This window comes from Actinia tenebrosa, unplaced genomic scaffold (genome assembly GCF_029948245.1).
Source record: "Actinia tenebrosa isolate PJP-AT-01 unplaced genomic scaffold, QUT_ActTen_1.0 PGA_scaffold15__27_contigs__length_11533743, whole genome shotgun sequence".
Taxonomy (NCBI): Eukaryota; Metazoa; Cnidaria; class Anthozoa; order Actiniaria; family Actiniidae; genus Actinia; species Actinia tenebrosa.
The window spans coordinates 10,874,720-10,897,647 of NW_028292575.1; the positions used below are offsets into that span (position 1 = coordinate 10,874,720).

Genomic DNA, 22,928 nt, shown 5'->3' on the forward strand with positions numbered 1-22,928 from the left:
CACAATTAAGAATCGAGCTTCAAGCTGATCTGCTAAGGAAAGCTAGTTTTTCGATTTTTTTTTCTTTTTCGTTTTTTATTGATAATTAATTGTAGGACCATACTTCCAGACATCGAGTGCTGAACCGTCGTATGGCAGCGCGAAGCATTTACGGCTACGCCGGAGATTTCGACCCCGACACCGCTATCCCTGGATTTACAAGCTGATCAGGAAGCTCGGCCGAAGCCTAAGGGAGAGGTTAGTCGGCCCCTAGGCCATAGATGATTAACCCCTTGCTATGACCAGCAGACCCGCAAAGATGATTTTGTTATTAATGTTTTAGCATACATATTCACCCCTTTCCATGTGGGATGCGTTTGAAAACTAACCCGGAATATACTGAACTAGCGGATGTTAAGTCAAAACATATCAAAATAAGACCTCAAACTATTGTATTTGACTATTTTCACGACATCAAACCAGAAAACAAGAGATCAAAACAACCTCCAGGATTCTACAAGACATCAAAAAAGAGCTATTACCGGAAGTGACGTCTATTGATAACAACCTATTGGCCAACCAAACAATTAAAAAAGAAAGAAACTGCTACAAATATTGTCTTGGCTACCTTCTTTCCCGGACACGTATTACATTATCCTACATCTTGAGTATGTTATTGTTTCTTAAGGGCTTCAATAAAATCAAGATGGCCAAAAAAGGAGGTTCGTATTCATTTTAAGGGGATCGTTTTTGGTTTAAGGGGTTCGGACAAACTCCCCCGAACAACTCCTAGATCCGCCCCTGCGCACGAGTATTTTCCAGGGGCTTCGTTTCAATTATTTTGCATTTTTGTATTTACCTCCAAATCAGTTAGATAAACCATGAAACAAGTGTTTCCGAATTTTATGCGTACATTTATTAGAGTTCAATAAATAGGTTTACAATGGTTGCGTTATGGATGTATTTATTTTCGAGGATCAGTTTGAACCCAAATACGGAAACTGATTAAACTAAACTTATCAATATTAAATGCGCCATTAGTACAAACTTCAGTTATATGAGTCCAACACTCGTGAAAATCTGACCGATCCAGAAAAACTGATGTAGAGCTAACTATTTACGATTTTTTTTATCAGAAGAATCTGAATGTGGCATGCAAGGACTGAAAGCCTACTAGAAGCCACTCTAAATGGTTTAAACACTCGTAAGCTTTCCTATGCTTTCCTTGACTTAAGTTAGCCTTTGAAAGGGCTCTAGATTATGATAGAGGTATAGGAACCATTTACATATAAAAGAAAATTTTTTGAATCTTTTTGAATTCTCAGGCCAACTTTTCGTGGGATTATTAGATCTCGAATGCTAGTGCCGGCCAATTTATTCAGTCATTTATGCCTTTTTTTAAAAATATATTCGCCCCTCCTAGTTCGTTACTCTCCTCCTTTTTTCCCTAATTACCCCTTACCTCGGCCTTTCTTTGTTTCCATCAAATTCGTTCCCCTTATACCTTCTCTTTCCTTCATTCATTTATTCATTCATTCACCCATTCCTTCTTTCCCATACATTTAAACTTTTCACGAGTAGCGTGGGGGAAAAAACCTGATTCTAACAAATATTCAACATTGTATAAAATTCATTGAATCTGTTCATTTTTCCTCTTTTTCATTCCCATTCATTTATTTTCTACTTTCGTTTTTTGTCGTTTTTTTAATTCCATCGTTGGGCTACCTGTGTAATAGTGTCCATTCCCCCACGTCTGTGTCCATAGCGTCTTGTTGTGTCGTTGTGCATATATTTACTTGTAAATGCGAAGAACGTCAAGAATGTTAGCTAGATTTGCTTTTATTCCCGGCTAATTATTCCATTATCCATGGATTACTCATACATCTAGCATTCATAAAGCTATGGCTTTGGAATCTAGATCAATTTAAGCTGCAAAAGGATTGAATTTTATCAAAATACAGGGATATTTTGACGTCCACAACAAGAAGAATACAGAACAGGGTATTTTTGGTTTTGACAAGTTTATGTTCAACACAGTAATTTATCGCCAAGATTTCTGTTTTACAAACGAAAAAACTTTCTGATTAACTACAAGTGTGTTATCATACTCACAGTATTGGTCAACACGAATTTGGAGGAAAACATGCCGAATTTCGAAGGTAATATCTAGCTGCTATGAAATATGTTTATGCTATTTATAAATTATACGACGACATAGTTTATATTAGCATCGACATGTTCAATTTGTTAACATCTTTAGTTACTGTTGTCTCTCTCAGTTCTTTAAAACTAAATTTGATAATTTATAACTGGAATTCAGGTTGCTATTCAAGCCACTAGTTTTGTTATCTTTCCTTTATATTTGAGTTAGTTATCAACGTTTGAAATTGTTTTAATCAAATTTATATTTTAAAGTGACGTGACCTTCGATTAAATTAGATTTATTTAGTTGGACTGTTTACACTCATTTTTCTAAATTGAATTGTTGAGATTTTTAGCTATTTACTTTATGTCTTCTTTTGAAATGTGGCATACTTTTATTGAAATTTCCTTATTATATTCTGTGATGAATCTTAAGTGGATTCGAAGCTTAGCTCATATATTAATTGAAATTTCTATTTCCCAAAATCATTACAGAAACAAATAAGGCAGTAGAAATCATAGATGGATTTCAGAAGAAGCTACAATCCCAAGGTGATGAGAGCAGTAATGAAGAACTTGAAAAGATCAAAGTAATGTTAGAAAGTCCACTCTTTCATCAGTTGCTTAAGATCCAAGAGTCGATCCGTGAACTGAATGCCAAGCTGCACCACACATCTCTGGATGCGGTTAAGGATTTTGATTTTGATCCTAACGGGAAGCTAATATTCCCAAATGATATCGGCAACATTGACTATGAGAGTATTGAACAAGAGGAATTCAGAGAAAGTAGAACAGGGTACTTAGTTCAGGCAGAACCTGTCGTACCTGACAATGAGTTGGATTATGCTGAAGACAACAGAGAAAAGCTAATCAACGAGATATCTCAATCAAGGTTTAATGATGATGATGAATTTGTAAATAGAGTAGAAGCATTGGCTCAAGGTCGAGAGGTTGAGGTGGTTGACCTCATGAAACCTGAGAGAGGTGGCCTAGGGTTCAGTGTTGTTGGTCTGAAGAGTGAAAACCGAGGAGAACTGGGAATATTTATTCAGGAAATACAACAGAATGGCGTTGCTGGAAGGTAAATAGAATCTGCATTTTTAACGAATCAAAAAATAAATAAAATGATGGAAGTCATTAACTCATATTCATAATTTTTGAATTTTATAGAGATGGTCGTCTATATGAAAGTGATCAGATATTGTGTATTGACGGACAACTCCTGGACAGTGAAATAACGCACCAAGAAGCAATAGGAATATTACAGAAGACAAAAGGAAATGTAGAGCTCATTGTTGCTAGAGGATCAGCGCCAAGGCCTGATAATATATCAAGAACAACCTCTGGGGCCAGTTCAGTGATATCTAGGACTCCTTCTAATCTTAGCTCTATATCACGCACATCTGATCATGATGCCGTTCCTGCAGAACAGGTGGAAGTATGTACTCATTTATTGTGATTTCTAGCTTTTTTTGGTTATTTGACCCCCTACCCACCTTTCTCCCCCACTCCCCCCCTCCCCCCCCCACTCATGCTAGTCAGACAGCATTGAAAAATCTTTGGCATTAAGGTTACTGCTAGGGTTGACGCAGGATTTGGGGCACACTCCCTTATAAGTTGTTATGCATCTTTTATTTCACTTTCTTTTTCCCTCTCATTTTTCCTTTCATTTATTAGTTCTCATTTTATTTCCTTCCATATCAAGTTCTAAGATTCTTGCTCTCTAAAGAATCTATGAGCTTTTAGCTATATTTATAATAATAAATGATAATTTAAGAAATAATGATTTAAGTGTTGCATAATTCTTATTGACAATATTATGGCGTAAAATTCTGTAGGATGCAGAAGAGGAGGAGCAGGCATATGTGCGTCATATTGAGACTGTCACGTTACACAATGATGGAGGAGGGCTGGGATTTGGAATTATTGGTGGGCGGAGCTCTGGTGTTACGATCAAAACCATCTTACCAGGAGGTGTTGCTGATCGGGTAAGTAATCGCTGTAGTTTTGTAATAAAGATGTTGGTTAAGGGATTAGATTAGGTTCTGGTTAGTCCCACACAGCTGGTCATCTGACAATGTCCAGGTTTTGGGTATTAGAGCTTGTGCAGTCAAATCTTTGCCTTGCTAATCATTTTGAGCCATTAATGTTGAGCCCAGGTATCACTGAACTAAAACCAATTTTGCCATTGTTCATGACCAGCTGTTATTTTAGGCTGGGCTCACCTAGGCTGGTATAAAGAGACACTATCAGAATTAATCATGCTTATGGTATAAACAGTTGATGAAAAAATATATAATTTTAATTTGGCCTCTTAACAGGATGGTCATCTGCGAGAAGGTGATCAGATCATGCAGATAGGTAATGTCAATGTGGGAGGAATGGGGAGTGAACAAGTGGCACAGGTCTTGCGTAAAGCTGACCAGCATGTAAAGCTTATTATATCAAGAATGGTACCTGCCACATCTTATGAGATTCCAGTTAATCAGGTAAACACACTGGTCAGATGCCAATTTATTCGTAATTTGTAGTATATGGTGCTTCCAATGTGATCAAGAAACAAGGGCTGCAAATTTGTTAGTCAATGGGATTGTTTAGTGTTTCCTTTGTAAAACAAGGAATATGGTTTATTCATATCGTTTTGAATATCTATAAAAATTCCAGGGAGATCAGAGTGTGGAAACATTCGACATCAAACTTGAAAAAGGAAGCAGAGGACTGGGAATAACTATTGCTGGTTACGTAGGAGAAAATGTTAACGGTAGGTGATGATGATGACAACAGTGATGCTAGTAATGCTATTGAATCATCATGATGATGGTGATATTGATGATGATGACAGTGATGCTAGTAATGCTATTGGATCATCATGATGATGATGGTGATATTGATGATGACAACAGTGATGCTAGTAATGCTATTGGATCATCATGATGATGGTGATGATGATGACAGTGATACTAGTAATGCTATTGGACCATCATGATGATGGTGATGATGACAACAGTGATACTAGTAATGCTATTGGATCATGATGATGATGATGGTGATATTGATGATGATGACAGTGATGGTTTTGAATGATGATGTCATAATGATGATGACAATGTTGTCAATGCTAAGAGTTTGATACTTCTATTTCCAGATCAATTATCTGGTATATTTATTAAAAGTATCATAGAAGGAAGTACAGCAGAATCTGATGGACAATTGAGAGTCAATGATCAAATTATTGAGGCAAGTAACAGCAACAAGCTTTTGACTTAGGATTTTGGGGTACTGTAGTAGTGCATTTTCCCTTCATCTCTGGGGTCTAAAGTTCATTTCCCAGATGCAGAATAACATGAATAGAGTTCGTTGGTTCTCTCCCTCAATTGAAGGGTTTTTCTTCATGTTCTCTGCAGGGTTTTCTAAAGTCCTCCACAAAATACCATTATGCATTTTCGTAATTACTAAGTCATTCATAAATACCAATTCAGTATGTTAGTCATGCCAATTCGCTTACATACCTGATTGTTGTTAACAGGTGGATGGTACAAGTTTACATGGCAAAAATAATCAACAAGCTGTTGAGATCTTAAAGCAAACAGGGCCAGTAGTGAATCTGAAGGTTGCACGACACATTCCTGGTAAAAAGCAAATGGAATCTCAAGAAACTACTCAGAGTAGGTGTTATTATTCTGGTTTGTTGGCTGACATTTTGCATGATTGTTACAGCTAGAAAATACTAGACAAAAAATACTTAAAGATAGAAATACTTAACCACCACCTGGTTAGCTCAGTTGGTAAGAGCGTCGGTCTGTTGTGCAGGAGGTCGTGGTTCAAGCCTCGGCCGGACCAACACTCAGGGTCTTAAAATAACTGAGGAGAAGGTGCTGCCTTTGTAATTACATCTGCAAATGGTTAAACCTTCTAGTCTTCTCGGACAAGGACTTAAAACCATAGGCCCTGTCTCCCAACCCTTCCTAACCAACAGTAAATGGGGGACATAAAAGAACCTGTTGAATTATTCGTATGAGAGTAGGGGATTGTCTCCCGGTTCAACAGCCTATCCCAATCTGGAGGCATCAATACTAACTTACTAACAAATCATTCATGATTGTAAGCTGCACAGCTGCTACTAGCACCTAAATACGCAGCCCATAAAGTCCTCCACTGGTCATGATTGTGAAGCACATTGATACCATGTAAAATGTGCTATATAACAACCCCGTTATTATTATTATAATATTATTATTATTAAAGTTGAAATGGCTTGGATTACCAACTAATAAGCTAAGAAAGTCAAAATATTTAAAGAAATACATTTATGTTTCTGTAGTTCCAAGTGTTCAAGTAACAGAAGTGGAAGAACAGGAGTTACAAAAAGGTATGTCTTTTCTATTTTACCTTCATGAATAAATGAGAAATCCTCAAGTAATACTTATCCTCAAATAAAAATTTTAATCAACCATGATTAATTCTTGGTAGATCACTAATCTTGTGTTACCAAAGTTCTTTTTCTTTACTTATGAAAGAGCATCAAAACGATTTTTATTTGATTTTTTATGACTTCTTTAGAACTCCAGACTTTGGATACAGAGGCTATTAAGCAGCACTATTCGACACTTTTGGGCAATGACGTTGAGATACTTGTGAGTAGTCCACAGTACTCATCACTATAGACCCCTTGCATGTGACGTCAAAGCAGGTTAATCTTGGGACAAAACGAAAGAATTCCAATCTCCTGAGAATTGGAACCTATTGTTTTGTCCCCCAGATGGAGATGCATTCCAAAGTGCTGCAAGGGTCTATAGTTGGTTGAAGGGTTTATAATTTCTTGTTCACATAAATTTGGGTTAAGGTTAGTTGTTGTTATATTGACCTTCTGTTTGTTTCAGGTTGCCGAGATGGAAAAGACAAGTCCTGGTGGAGGGCTCGGCATTAGTCTTGAAGGAACACAATATCCACATGGTGAGAATCTGGTGTCCATCCATCCATTCATTCTTCCCATCCGTCCGATCCATATATTTCAACCATTCATCCACGTATCCCATCCATCCATTCATCCTTTGCATCCCATAAATCCATCCATCCATTCTTACCATCTGTCCTATCCATATATTTCAACCATTCATCCACGTATCCCATCCATCCATTCATCCTTTGCATCCCATCCATTCATCTATTCATTCTTCCTACCTGTCCCATCCATCCATTCATCCTGTGCATTCCAACCATTCTTTCACTTAGCCCACCCATCCATCCCATCTGTCTATCCATCCCATCTATTCATCTTTTCATTTTTTCATTGCGCATACTATCAAAAGCAATCATATGTAACTAGTATTGCTTTATCACAGATGGTTCACCACCCTGGCACAGAGTACATACTGTTAACCCTCATGGTCCAGTAGGACTAGATGGAACCATACAACCAGGGGATCATCTCATAGAGGTATCAATGAAACAAAAATGAATAATTCTTAGCCTTTTTCCCTGTGTTTGACTGTAAGACTTGAAGCAGAAGTGCTGTAACATGATGAATCTTGCATCTTAAAAAACGTTTCCTGATATTTATGGGTGCTTGAACAAAACTGGAGGATAGAGTGTGATGTCCAGGCTGAAGTTTCTCTCTTTGGTTCCCTGAGAGACTGTCATCCGTTAAAGGAGCTACTGAACTATGGAAGTCAGCATAGCAGGTTGACAAGGGAATGCTTGGAAACAAGGGTTAGGTGGGCTCTTCTCCCTCTCCTTGACCCACTATCCAGGAATCAATGTTATACAAGTTGAATTACCTTGGGCAATGTTTCTAGGTTAATGGCATCGGGGTGCTTGACTTGGGTCACAATGAAGTGGTCACCCTCATCCAGTCTCTGCCAATACATTTCCGCTTGGTTGTCGCTCGAAGAAGAGATGATGAAGAAGAACCCTATGAAATGGTGACAACGAATCAGCTTGAGTCAGAGAGCAGCATACAAGTACAGGAAGGTAATGTTACTTTAACTGTTATATATTATCAATATATTATTAATATAGTCTATTGGCAAATCCAACTAGGGCCTATCATCAATGCTGCATTCTGATTGGATGAGCTACTAGCAGGCTATAAGTTATAATCTACTAGTAGCGAAAAATGCCAGCTTTGAAAACTAAAACATTAAATTTAACTTAAATCCAAAACTTGTTTGCATCTAAATATTTGACCGACTAGTTGGATTTGACTAAAACAATAAGTCCTCTCACCCTCACAGCCTATGATGATTCGCTAAGTATTTTGTTTGGTGGCTTGTCTCTATCAGTGTGTAGCAATAAAAAAAGTAATAATACTGTTTTTGGGTTCCCTGTTTAAATATCATAATAAATAAATAAATATATATTTTTTTTCCTTCTCAGCTCCTGGTGTAGAAACACAACCCCAGGATTTTCCTAGTGTTGAACCAGCAAGAGAGTCAGTAAGTGGTCAGTCCATGTGGTCAGACAAAGTAAAGTACGTCAAACTGGAGAAGGCAGATAAAGGACTGGGATTTAGTATACTGGACTATCAGGTAAGCTTTCCTTGGAGCAGGAGGAGAGGAAGTTGAGAACCTCCAATGGAGGGAGGGGTAAGGGAGAAGGGCAATTCCCCTGGGGGAGAGGGAGAGGAAGAAGAGAAACTCTCATAGGGGAGGGGGTTAGGGAGAAGGAGAATTCCTTTAGGGATGGGGAGAAGTGTAGGGCAGAAAAAGCGTGGCCCCGAAACTGTGGAAAGGGATAGGGCAGAGGAAAGGGTGTTCATCGCAGTGATGCTGGTAGGGCAGACACAATGCAATGTTAGCCATTTCCCATGTCATTCTGCTCTAGAGAGTGGCTTTTTTTAAACCCCAAGAAGATGGTGTTCCAGAATTAGGGTTATGGCAAATGATGGGTCATAGGTTTTTGTTCTTTCATTTTTATGACCCAGGATCCTGCCAACCAAGAGAAGACGGCCATTGTGATCCGTAGTCTTGTAACTGGTGGGGTAGCAGAACATGACGGTAGGCTACACCCAGGGGACAGATTGATGTTAGTCAATGATGTTAATCTGGAGCATGCATCACTGGACTATGCTGTACAGACACTGAAAGGAACTCAAAAAGGTATGTTATAGTATTAGGACGCTATGTCTCTCATGTACTACCATTCTCTGAATCCTTTATGAATTGCACGTGAAAGCCTTCAAAATTCGAACTCTGAAACAGCCTCTGGGCTGACCAAAATCAGCAATTTAGCAATTTAACTCTACTCACATGTGATGCCGAGTCCAAGAATTGAACCTGAGAACTCAGAGGTGGAGGGCGAATGCACTATAGCTACACCACCCTAGATTCACTAATGTATGCGATGCCGAGCCCAGGAATTCATTCATTCTATTCATTCTATTACATACTGGAATAATTTTATCTTATTTCTCACAGGAGAGGTGTTGATAGGCGTAGGAAAACCTATTCCTGTATCAGATGATGAAGAGAGTAATCTAGGAGAATCCCCCCCAGATGCAGCCATGCCATACCTGTTGGAACTAGACAAAGAAGAACGGCAGGGAAAAGCTGATATCAGTATTAATGAGAATCTAGGTGGGTGAATGGATAGATGGGAATGGGATGATGAAGATTGTGAATGAATAAATGGGAATGAAATGATGATGATTGTGAATGAATAGATGGGAATGAAATGATGATGATTGTGAACGAATAGATGGGAATCGGATTATGGAGATTGTAAATGAATAGGTAAGAATGGGATGGGAAATATCAGTATTAATGAGAATCTATGTGGGATTAATGAAGATTGTTAAAAAATAAATGGTAATAGGATGGGAAAATCTGATGGAAAATAAGATTTATGAGAATAGGATGAGACGAAAAAATGAACATATGGGATGGGATAATAAAGATTGGGAATAAGGTGGGAATGGAGATGAAATAATATGTGGTATCTAAAAACAAAAGTTAGGAAAAAATAGCAATATTAAAATGCACAACATTGTATTCAGATGGCCTTACTTACAGTAGTGATTTTATTTTGTTTTAGAAACAAGTCAACATGACAAGACAAGTGAATCTGAGTCGAGCAGCAGCGAGTTGTCATCCAAGTTCGACTTTGGTCCGCCATTACTGTTCTCAGGTGATTCAATAGACTTGGATAATCTACCAGACTCCATCAAGAACCGCATAGAGACCATCACCATACGAAGACAGGAAGTGGGAAAACTAGGTAAGAAAAGTGAATGAATGGGATTAACAGAATGGGAAAGGATGGAAATATGGCAGAAGACATACAGGCAGATAAATTGAAATTAAAACTCTTTTAAGTCAGTCGTGGCGAAATTAATAGTTATTCGGTAATAATCGATATTCTTTCGTCACAGGTCAGGTACAACCTGAATTCGCTAGCGAACTTTAATTCAAAGTCGATAATGATTCGTGAACGATGGATATTCTGTCGTTTCACGTTTTACCCTGAAATGGATGGTACAGATATATGTGAATTACTAACATAAAGGGTCGTTAATGTTTCGTAAAGGATATGATGTCGTTGCAGGAATAATACTAAGTCGATAATGATTCGTAAATGATCGACATTCTGTCGTTGCAGGTATAAATCTAAATCGATAATGATTCGTAAATGATCGATATTCTGTCGTCGTAGGTATAAATATAAGTCGATAATGATTCGTAAATGATCGATATTCTGTCGTAGGTATAAACCTGAAAGGTGATGCAGATGGATGTGGATGTGTTGTCAAGTCAGTGTTACGAGGTGGAGCAGTGGGTCGTGATAATCGTATCGGTGTCGGTGATCACATCGTGGCTATCAACGATCAGAGTATGATTGGACTATCGAACAAGGCATCAAAGTAAATATCCTCGTTCTAATCGATATCATCAATATAAGCCAGGCTATATGTTATCTTTTCAATCGTTAAACCTTTTTTCAGACATCATCATCATCATCATCATCATCATCCCATCAGTCATCCTCGTCATCCTCATCATCACCATCCTCATCTTCACATTCTTCCTCATCATCATTAACCTCATCATTACCATCATATTTTTTATTGATCACCATCATCATAATCATTATCACCCTCCTCCTCTTCCTCATGTTCTTCATCATCATCATCAGTCATCCTTATCATCACGTATCATCATATATATCAAGCAGTAGCAGCAACAGTATTTTAGTTTTATTTCTGCTATTTCTTCTGCTATTGCTTCTGTGTTTTACATCGTGTATTTACTTTTTCCTCAGGTCGGTGCTACGTAAACAATCACTACAAAAAGACGTTGAGTAAGTTAACCATCTCCAACATCTTTTATCTTCCCTTGCTTTCTTCCTCCTTTCCTTTCTTTCTTTCTTCCTGCTATTTGTTCGTTCTTACTTTCTTCCTTTCTTTCTCTCTTCCTTCCTTCTTTCATTTATTCCATTCGTCTTTCTTTCTTTCTTTCCTTCGCCTCCTCATTTTATATTTTCTTCATTTTCCCCCAGGTTCACAGTGATCAGAGCAGACATGTCACCAGAGCGTGCAGTACAACGATCTCCAACATCCTTCGATGTGGATGACAGCTCTACTTCATCAGTCGATTCTCAGGGGTACACGATAGAAAACGAGCAAGTCAGGTAAAACCATACTTCTACGCATCGTGCTTCTTCTAACACTTTCTCATATTCTACCAATCCTCAATTATCTTAATACTACACAGAACACGAGCGCGCGTTTCTTCTTCAATATTTGGTCATGCTTGTGAGAAAATCATTACAAGCGTCAGAATAAGGCCACAAAACTTACATCCGTTGCCATAGTTACAGAGTACAAGGGGCTACTTGCTCATCCAATCAAAATGCTTGGTAAACAGTCACCGTAACCCTACACAAACGAATTCTGCCCTAGTTGATCTGTTAAAACTCGTTATGCTTAACGTGGGTTTCAATCAGCTGATAAAAGTCTTTGAATCTCATTATCAATACTGACCACCATGGAAACGACAGGAAATGACGTCAAGTGAAAGCCAGCAATGTAGATGTACGATGAGTGCTTTTTGATTGGTTCATCAAGCCCTTTGAGTGTCATTGTGCCACAGGCTTCCCACTCATGTGAAATCTTCTCTACCAACAGAAAGACAGACAAACAACAAACAGAAATTTCCCATGCAATTCCATTTGATGCCCCGTTTGAACAAGATGACATACGGGTCGTAGAGCTGAACCGCGAACCAGACAGTGGACTGGGTATTAGTATTGTTGGCGGGAAATCCGGGCCGGGAGGAATTGGAATCAAGGGGATCTTTATACGGCATGTGCTGGAGACCAGTGCTGCCGGCCGTCTTGGAATGCTGAAAACTGGTGACCAAATTCTTGAGGTAAGCTAATACGTTACAGGTGTATCCCAAAAAGGCAAACAAACTGACTGATTGCCTTCTTGCCTGACTGACTAACAGACAGACAGACAGACAGACGGACAGACAGACAGACGGACAGACAGACAGACGGACAGACAGACAGACGGACAGACAGACGGACAGACAGACTGACAGACGGACAGACAGACAGACAGACGGACAGACAGACAGATAAATAGACAGTCAGTCGTTACTTATAACAATGAATGTTATTTTTAGGTGGATGGACACGACCTTCGTAATGCATATCACGACGAAGCAGTGGAGGTAATAAGACAAGCTAAAAACCCTGTACAATTCGTTGTCAAGTCCATGTCGCATTCCGTGGATACAGAGGTGGACATCGACAACATAAGCAACGTAAGTATGAAAATTCCTATTGTTTGGGCTACCTGTGTCATGTACCAAGATCTTACTGGACTCCCTGTGCAGTAACCAATATTCTTGTATTTGAGAAACCATTGACTAATACTGCACAAAAGCATCGCTTCATTGTTTCATACAACGTAATTTTATATTATGCCATGTTTTTTTAGTAAGTGGGCTACCTTTATTTGACATTTTTGGTTTCCATGGTAACATGGTTCTGTTGACTGTGGTCAGGGGAGATGACCACTCGCCTTGGAATTTGTCATAAATAAGATGAATAATATATAATATACATTAATATACTAGCAATAGAGGATATGGGCCGGCTTAGGTTAATTTTGAAAGAATAAAGATTTGACATTGAGTTAAATGACAAATTTAAAAAAAGATTCGCTGCGCTGAAAAAAAGTTGATAACGGTTTTACTATTTTAGATTCAAGTTGTTTTTCAAGATAGTTTTTTTGATTATTTTTGTTCATTTGCTTATTTATTTGATTATCACGCTCCTCCCAGTGTGTTTTCATTCATATTTTTCTATTTCGTCTGATCCTATAATGTTTATGTCTAGTAATCCATCCATCGCTCTCTACGTCATTATTCGCACCACAGCACAACTGGTCTCTTTAGCTTCACTCACCATTTTTCGGTAGCTTTTAGGATTAAGTCTCTCTAGGCTTTAGTGTATACCGTATCCTAATGAAATTCATGATTTAAAGACTCTGGACACCTTCTAGTAAGATCACTGTAGCTTGATCATCGCGCTATTAGTGATGCCTTTTGGTTTCGGGAAATCCAAATCTCACAAGTTTCAGAACGAGCTGTTTGAGCAGGTAATCCCAAGCTCGATTCATCTCTACTAACTATCTTTTCTCCTTAAAATAATGTTCAACCCTTCCTCGTTGTGGTTTTTGGAATCCTCTTCAAAATATTGCGAATTTATTTATATATTTTTTCATCTACGTTTTCTAATTAATTTTTTATTAGCCAATATATCTCTTTCCTAATTCTATTTACACTACTTTGTCGTCTGCTCAATAGACACCAAGTTTTTTCTTAATAGTTACATTTCGTTCAAATTAATCTTTGGTTCAATCTCTCCTTGGTTTAAAAAGAGTTTTCCCCCCGAAAATAGAGAGAAACCTATCTTGTTTAAATTTTTCATACAGATTTTAAAATATTCGGTAAATGTGATATAAGATTATGGTGATGTAACTGTAACAAACATTTTTACAACCTAGGGCTTCGGCCAATAACACTTATCAAGACATTGATAATTCCGGATATTATCAAAACCTTATCCAATAATTGTTTATTATAATCGCGAGGGACGATAACGATAATGTAAGCAAACACATTTCACATTTTCTCGATCTAAATTCTCAGGTTGGTCGTCTGTTTGAGCTTCGTAAATTTGTTCAAGGCAACCGTAGGAAAAGCCCTTTTGGAGACATGGTGCATCCTTGTCTACCTTGGGTAACAACATCTATTATTTGTCAAGCTAACTTTGTACCCAATCTAGACCAGAATTCACTTTGTTTGTCTTATAAAGTGAAGCGAATTAGGATTGCTTTCGCATATTTTGGAAGGTCGTTCATTACATTTTTTTTCTAAAGGTATTTTAACGGTAGAGTTTCGTTAATTTTACAGGTCGAAAGTACAGTCACGCCAGTCACCTCCAAAATAAGCCAAGAATCTCCTTCACCCACGTTCCCTGACGAAGATGACTTTAAAAAACATATTCCCATCCCATCCGAGAACCTGTCCATCGAAAGCGAGCAACACGTGACTGATGACATAATTAAACCTAGCTATGACGTCATATTACGAGCTGAATCAGGAGATTTGATTGAAGATGACGACAGATTAAGTATGTGTACCTAGTTGTTACCCGGATTCGTTTGTTATCGTCATACCCCTGAAATACTATTTCGAGAGATCCAACCAAGATGGCGGCTATGACGTCATGTGCGAATGAAGAATATTTTGTTTTTATAGGGATGATTTCGTGACACTACTGCATAAGTGTGACAAGTTTAGTCACGCAATTTTAAGGTTTTAGTTGCTATAATTTAGTCATAAGCTGACTAGTGTTTTTGACTTTAGGGGAAATGAAAAGAAAATATCCCGATGTTACTGGGGAATACCTGATAATAAATCTGCATAAAGGCAATACAGGGTTAGGTAAGTATACAGAGTGACAAGAGGTCATGACCCATGACCTTATGAAAAACATATATGTCTATTTTAAAACCGTCACTTCCTGTACGGGGCTCTTCCATGAGTTTCACTCCACACGCACTACCACTACGTTCTATATTTACAACATACAACACTCAACTCACATGTTGTTTTTTATGGAGGGAGGAAAACAGAGAACCTGGGGGGAAAACCCGTAGCATAGGAGAGCATAACACATCAAACAAACTCAACTCCCAGATGCGGTTCAGTCGAGAATCAAACCCACGACCCCGAGACCCCAGGCACGAACTACACTGCAGTGAGAAAAAGCGCCGTCAGTTTAACCACAATCTTTTTCCACCCGTGATAGGGTTAAGTATCGCTGGAGGCAAAGGAGCAGCTCTGAATCGAATCTTTATCGTTGACGTCAAGCAAGGAGGACCTGCAGAACGGGACGGTCGTATTATACAGGGTGATGAAATCCTTGAAGTCAATCAGATCTCAGCCAGAGGTCTATCTCATTACCAGGCCTCTGCTATCCTTAAGAGCACGGCCGCTGACGTCGAGTTGATACTCGGAAGGTCCCGAGAGGGCACCGAATACCTCGCGAGAACCGGCGCTTCGTCGGAACCGGAAGTTAAACCTCTAAATATTCAGCCAATAGAATCGCCTCCCAGCAGAATAACAGAGCCTAGAACCAGTCCTACACCGAGCCCCGTGACGTCACAGCCAGCTGCTAGGGCCAGTCCTCCGCCTGTTGCTCCCAAACCAAAAGCAGTGACGTCACCACCAGCTGCTAGACCTAGTCCTCCTCCTGTTGCTGCTAAGACAGTCTCCCCAACCCTTCTGGCTGAGCTGTCTGGAGGACAGAATGTGGAATACATTGATGTTGTTAAGGTTGGTGAAATCAGTGTATGCGCATCACATAACGTGACAGACGTCACATAACGTGACACTCCTTCGTACACAACATTTACATTATGTCCCTCCCTCCAACTCAATGAAGTCAACTCATATCTCTATACCAACTGCTAAATGCTGATGCTGTCTCGTTAAAGGGGCCAACAGGTCTTGGGTTTGCTGTGGTGGAAGGTCCAGGGTTCAGAGAAGGAGAGACTGGGATATTCGTTAAAAGCGTCACAGAAGGCGGCGCAGCAGACCTGGTGAGTTAAATAGCATTTACTTAATTTTTGGCGGAATCTTTTCAGTCAGTCAGTTTTCCTAGAAACAACTTGGGCTTATCAAAATCATGGCAAGCCTAATTCACAGATTGAAGTGAGTGAGTAAGGAGGGAGTAAAACTGGAGAACCAGGGGAAAAACCCTCGACTCAAGAAGGGGACCTAAAAGGCTTTTGTCACACTATTGTGCATACTCACAGCATGCAACAAGGTGTTTGCATTTTATTCTGTTTAGCAATAGAAAATATTTTATATTTGCGTGAAAAAAGCACTTATTACTATAAAAGCTTTACGGTACGCACGTGCCGTCCCGTGACCATTGCGGTGCCTTGTCCCAGCCAGTATTGCCTAGTATTGACATGATCTTAATGTGCTGTTACAGGATGGTCGTCTGAAGAAAGGCGACCAGTTAATAGCCGTGGATAACCAAGCCGTTGTTGGACTCTCACACGCAGAGGTAGTAGAATAATCAGAAATATAATCCCTTTGGAGGTGTTCCCCGTAGAGCTCTAGTGGATGGGCAAAACAATGTTTATATTATACCTACCAATTCTCGACGTGCATATGACGTCATGGCCTCCATGCTGGAGGACTAGCGTTTGTCTTGTCATCCAACATGGCGGCCCCAACGGAAAAAACTTGTTATAGGTCATTTGCATTATACCGTCATTCAACACCACTACCGGACTCCCTTGCACACGTTCTTTTGTTCAGTCAATTAGCTAGTCACAGGGGGACTACAAATTAGAATAAAAAAGGAAATTCGCGAAGCATTTTGGTAGTGGGAGTAAAAAGACTCGAAATTTAGCCTGACGGGATTCCTGTAGAAAGGTCTACCCTATTGAAGATATTGAGATCAGTTATAGTACGAAATCACATGTAGAAATACGATATGATTTAATACATTTTTCCCCAGGCTGTTAATATCTTAAAGAAGACCCATGGCAATGTATCTCTGGTGGTTGCCAGGCGACAACAGCCCGTTAATGCTCCTTCTCAACCAGCACCTAAGGTATCTGTACCCGAAGTCAAAGAAGAGACAAGCAATACAACTCTATCGAAGGCTTCTCCGGGTAAGTGAAAGATGGATTCATTACAGCTGATTTCGTACGACTGTACCGTGACCATGACGGCCCCGTTTGCGAGCTTTTCGATTGGCTAAGCAATGATCTGGAAGATTTTATTCCCTTTCCTTAGCTACTCCCTTCCTCCCCTCCGTCGTCCCTTTCTCACTCCCTTTCTCTCTTCATTGTTTTCTTCTTACCCAATCATTTGTTTTGGGTTTTTTCCAGTGTCGTCTTCGCTGTCAATCAGTGTAAGCTCACCTGCACCAGACCCCCGAAAAGCTCCTATCATTCCCGGTCAAGAATGTCTGATAGAAATCCCCAAAGGAACCACAGGACTGGGACTGAGTATCGTTGGAGGTGCAGACACCTTACTGGTGCGTTACAATTTCTTGGTACTTTTATACGAGAGAGTATGAAATATGAGTATCAAGTATAAAGTATACTCTCTTGCATTACATTATATTTTACTATGTTTCTTTCCATCAGACAAAACCACTAGATATTTCTGATATCTTTGTACGCACATATATTCAGTTAATCACTATCTTATGTATCGCGTATATCCAGGGTGCTATTGTGATCCATGAAGTGTACGAAGATGGTGCAGCGGCAAAGGATGGACGCTTGTGGGCTGGTGACCAGATACTTGAAGTAGGTGTACGATCCTTTTGAAAAATAAATGAGACTTAAATTGTCCTTTGCGCATGAAAACAATGCGTGATTGGTGCGCGTCGGAAGAGATTGCATAAAGAAGACGCTAAAGCAAATAAAAACGTGTTTTATGCAGGTGCCGTTGTCTTCCCACCAGGAAGTTAGTTGTAGCTTTAACAACGTCCTCGATAGGGACGCTGATCTTCAAAAAAACAATGCGTGCATGAAAAACGAAAGGCGCACCCCGTGGCCTTTGGGCCTTGTCATCATTACTAAAACTGTCGATAGTGATCTGGACTTACGTGATATAAGTAACGCTATAGTTTGTTTTACTTACTAATGGACTTTATATCAGGTGAACAACGTTGACTTGCGTGAAGCGACACATGACATGGCCATCAACGCGTTACGTCAAACACCTCCCAATGTTAGACTCAAAGTACTTCGTGATGAATCACAGTTCAAAGATGAAGGTAAGTTATACCTGGGTGGTAGAACGATGTGATCGCTTCAATGAAGGTTGTGTTATAGCAACTGTTACGAATCTTTTATACCATTATAACTCGCCAAAAAGATCGCTCATTCAAACAAACTGTAGCGTAATCCATGTGTTAGATGTAAACAACTATTAACCCGATCAATCTCGTTACTACTCTTTCCATTTATGCTAACAGTCTTTGTCTCATCTACAGATGCGTTTGATTACCTGACTGTGGAGCTGATGAAATCACCCGGTCAGGGACTGGGTCTGAGTATTGTTGGCAGAAGGTAAAATTCCTCACACTCTTGTTATCTGTGATTTTATCTTTATAATTAATAGCTAATAATATTATCCCTTCTTTAAACAGGAACAATACAGGAGTTTTCATATCGGACGTGGTAAGTAGTCTTCTGTGTTACGACACACTTGCCCTGATCGTGACCATGACAATGCCATGTCCAAGCATTTTCATTGGATATGCAGTGATTTCGCGCTCTCTGATTTGTTCAAAGGATTTTGCGATCGTCCAGTGCGTATCGTGCTGTGCCGTGTCATGCCAATTCATACAAAATCAACTCAATAAACTTTATAATTATTCAGCTTCTCATTAATCCCATATCGGTAACTGTCCAATTATTTTCTTAATTGGACAGGTCTTGTTGATATGGGATTAATTAGGCAGCTATATAATTAATAGGTAATGGGATTTCATGCTCCCCAATCAAGAAATAATTAGACTCGAAAAATTCCTTGTCCAATTATTCCTTGTCAAATCCTTGTCCAATTATTTCTTAATTGGACAGCATTGAGTCCTGTTACATATACAAACGTTACAATACAAACGTGTCTTGCAGTGACTAGGGTGGATTTTCTGTGTGTATTTTTGTAGGTCAAAGGTGGCGCAGCTGAGCACGATGGCCATGTATTCCCTGGTGACCAGATCCTCTCAGTTAATGGAGAAGACCTTAGGAATGCAACGCAAGATGTTGCAGCCAGTCTGCTTAAGGTAAAAAGGGTCTCTGTTCCTCCCTTTGATGAATGACCATCATTTCATGGGTAGCCTGTGTCATTAGGTTGGTGTGAACATTATTCCAACGTTTGCCACATTGACAGATATTTATACCCCATTCACACCTAAACGTGTTTAGTTAAACTATGTTTTCATTAGGAAAAAAATTGAGAAACTAGAAACCTACAATATAGTAAAACTTTCTAAAATATTATCAGAGCAAGACAAAGGATAGTTTACATGTATTATTTCACCAAAGATTGTGCAGTGTTCGTAGATAGTTTTCCAAACCTGTTTAGTTAAATCACTTTAAAACATGTTTAAGCCTTGGTGTGAATGGGGTATTTGATAGCACCTTTATTTAACCAGGGTAGCTTACCCCTTCAGTTACTAATAAATATTGTAAATGTTATCACGATCAATGGGAACTTTTATGTAATATTTCAAAGCTGACCATGAGGACTGGATGGGATTTTAAACTGAGTACAGACTATAGACGTTTTTGCTTCATTTAGTCCAGAGACCTATTATGATAATGCAGTTTTTATACAGCACATTTCTCATGCCTTGAGAGCATGCACTACTGTAGTGTTATTGGAAGCTTTCATTCTGTATCATTATGTCAGTGCAATAGGCTTCCAAGTTGTTCTATTCTGTCATAATAAACATTAATGAAGTGTTCTTTACAGCGTACATCTGGTAAGGTAGTTTTACACCTGGCTCGCCTTAAACCCGGTAACAGTTCTCGCCCTTCATCCATGAGTAGTCTGCCGAACATTCAGCTGGGAGGAGAGTCGTTAACAAGCATGGAGAATCCACCGCCACTAAATTATGGTATGTGACTGGGAAAGTGATTACATTACAGGGGATTAAACATCTTTATTATCACCATTGCTATCATCGTCATCAGTACCATCATCATCATTATCATCACCATCATCACCATCATCATCAGCATCATCATCATTATCATCATCATCATTATCATCATTACCATCATCACCCATTATCATCATCAGTACCATCATCATCATTATCATCATTACCATCATCACCATCATCATCAGCATCATCATCATTATCATCATCATCATTATCATCATTACCATCATCACCCATTATCATCATCAGTACCATCATCATCATTATCATCATTACCATCATCATTACCATCATCATCATCATCATCATCATCATCATCACCACCATCATCATCAGCATCATCATCATTATCATCATTACTGTCATCATCATCATCATTATCATCATTACCATCATCACCATCATCATCAGCATCATCATCATTATCATCATTACCATCATCACCATCATCATCAGCATCATCATCATTATCATCATTACCATCATCATTACCATCATCATCATTATCATCATTACTGTCATCATCATCATCATTATCATCATTACCATCATCACCATCATCATCAGCATCATCATCATTATCATCATTACCATCATCACCATCATCATCAGCATCATCATCATTATCATCATTACCATCATCATCACCATCATCATCATTACCATCATCACCATCATCATCACCATCATCATCATTATCATCATCATCAGCATCATCATCATTATCATCATTACCATCATCATCATTATCATCATCATCATCATCAGCATCATCATCATCAGCATCATCATCATTATCATCATTACCATCATCATCATTATCATCATCATCATCAGCAGCATCATCATCATCATCATTATCATCATTACCATCATTACCATCATCAGTACCATCATCATCATCATCATCATTATCATCATTACCATCATCAGTACCATCATCATCATCATCATCATCATCATTACTGTCATCCATTTCATCACCATCATCATCTTTTATTGTTCTTATATCTATTTTGACTACATTCAGACATTGACTTGATGCCAGATCCTGTACCTGGACGAGCTCTTACTGATCTGTCATCGGCACCCAGTCTCCCTCCTCTCAGTTCATCTCCAACATCGTCTGCTGTATTGGAGACAGAGCCAACCCAGTCGGAGGATGAAGAGTCAATGTAAGTAGTGACAATATAGTGCCCCACAGCCATGTTTTATGAGTGCAAGTGTCTACCATACTTGCTCAAAATATGATATTTTAAATCTAACGCCCCTTTACATGAAGATATAGTGACCCTGTGCTATGGAGAGAGGCCAAAACAGTTAGCCTTAATAGTAGACTTACCCTACCCTAATCTAAATGGGACCTTAGTAGTAGACTTACCATACCTTTATAATGGGTACTCGTATCTCTTCCCCAGACCTCCAAAGACAAAAATCATCGAGCTTGAGCGAGGACCTGAAGGCCTAGGTTTTAGTATAGTAGGAGGTCATGGCAGCCCTCATGGAGACTTACCAATATACGTCAAAACTGTCTTCCCTACTGGTGCTGCAGCTCGTGACGGGCAGCTCAAGAGAGGAGATCAGATCATCGCGGTTAATGGTCAGAGTCTGGTGGGTGTGTCCCATGAGATGGCGGTATCACAGCTCAAGAAAACAAGAGGCAAGATTGTATTGACTCTTTTATCGTAACAAAGACTTTTAGTCGCCATATAATGATATCAAATTGGGTAGCCTTTTTCAATCTTATATCACAGGACAAGGAAAACTTTTAAACCAGATAAACAGCTGATTTGAAATACATTTTTTATGGCTGGTAAATGAATAGATAGCTTTCAGGAAGAGGTGCAGTATAGATGTTACTATTATTCTACAATCAGTAATGTCGAATAGTTTATATTATAGCTTTTATAGATACTCATACACTTCTGTAACAGTCACTTAACATGACTACATCTTTAGTGTTGTGACATTATTTCAAAACTATACATTTTATAACACATAACACTCCTTTAACAGCCCACTTTCCACAACACGTAATCACATACATTGACCGCAAGTGTTCAACAATTATATTCAACCAAGGAATATACAACACATAGATTAATACAATCAGTATTATATCCGCATGACATAAAATCCCAAACAAAATTTCAAATAACCTCAAATAATTATTAATATGAATTAATATTCAATAAAAAGTAACACAAGACAAATTAGTGTTCAAACATTTATTATAAATCAATCATAACTATGAACTATTTTATAATTATTGCATGATTTTGAAAAAGGTGTGAAAAACACCCAAAATCCATCAAAACCATATGCTATAGTCCATGCTTATGGGCCAAAAACACCCATTTTTCAAGTTTCATAAATAATTTATATTTTTTGAAAAAGTGTGAAAAACACCCAAAATCCATTAAAACCATGGGCTATCATCCATGCTTTTTGGCTAAAAACACCCATTTTTCAAGTTTCATAAATAATTCATATTTTTTGAAAAAGGTGTGAAAAACACCGAAAATCCATTAAAACCATGGGCTATAGTCCATGCTTTTTGGCCAAAAATGACTCATTTTGAGAATTTT

General features: G+C 38.7%; 1 protein-coding gene across 1 annotated transcript; it reads left to right on the forward strand.

The window, feature by feature from the left end:
* The first annotated feature begins 1,763 nt into the window (after positions 1-1,763).
* Positions 1,764-22,553, forward strand: LOC116308225 (multiple PDZ domain protein). Its single transcript, XM_031718604.2, has 38 exons — positions 1,764-1,980; positions 2,094-2,138; positions 2,617-3,202; positions 3,292-3,559; positions 3,960-4,109; positions 4,443-4,610; positions 4,786-4,882; positions 5,267-5,358; positions 5,648-5,786; positions 6,443-6,490; positions 6,682-6,755; positions 7,002-7,074; positions 7,464-7,558; positions 7,917-8,091; positions 8,497-8,648; positions 9,044-9,218; positions 9,537-9,695; positions 10,153-10,335; positions 10,822-10,978; positions 11,377-11,415; positions 11,614-11,745; positions 12,242-12,485; positions 12,744-12,884; positions 14,541-14,760; positions 14,997-15,074; positions 15,442-15,968; positions 16,130-16,234; positions 16,633-16,707; positions 17,167-17,323; positions 17,543-17,691; positions 17,885-17,968; positions 18,324-18,441; positions 18,661-18,736; positions 18,817-18,847; positions 19,339-19,455; positions 20,148-20,292; positions 21,371-21,515; positions 21,759-22,553. Exons 2-38 carry the CDS (start codon positions 2,123-2,125, stop codon positions 22,027-22,029), a joined length of 5,661 nt encoding a protein of 1,886 aa, XP_031574464.1. The 5' UTR covers positions 1,764-1,980; positions 2,094-2,122; the 3' UTR covers positions 22,030-22,553.
* Positions 22,554-22,928: the final 375 nt, after the last annotated feature.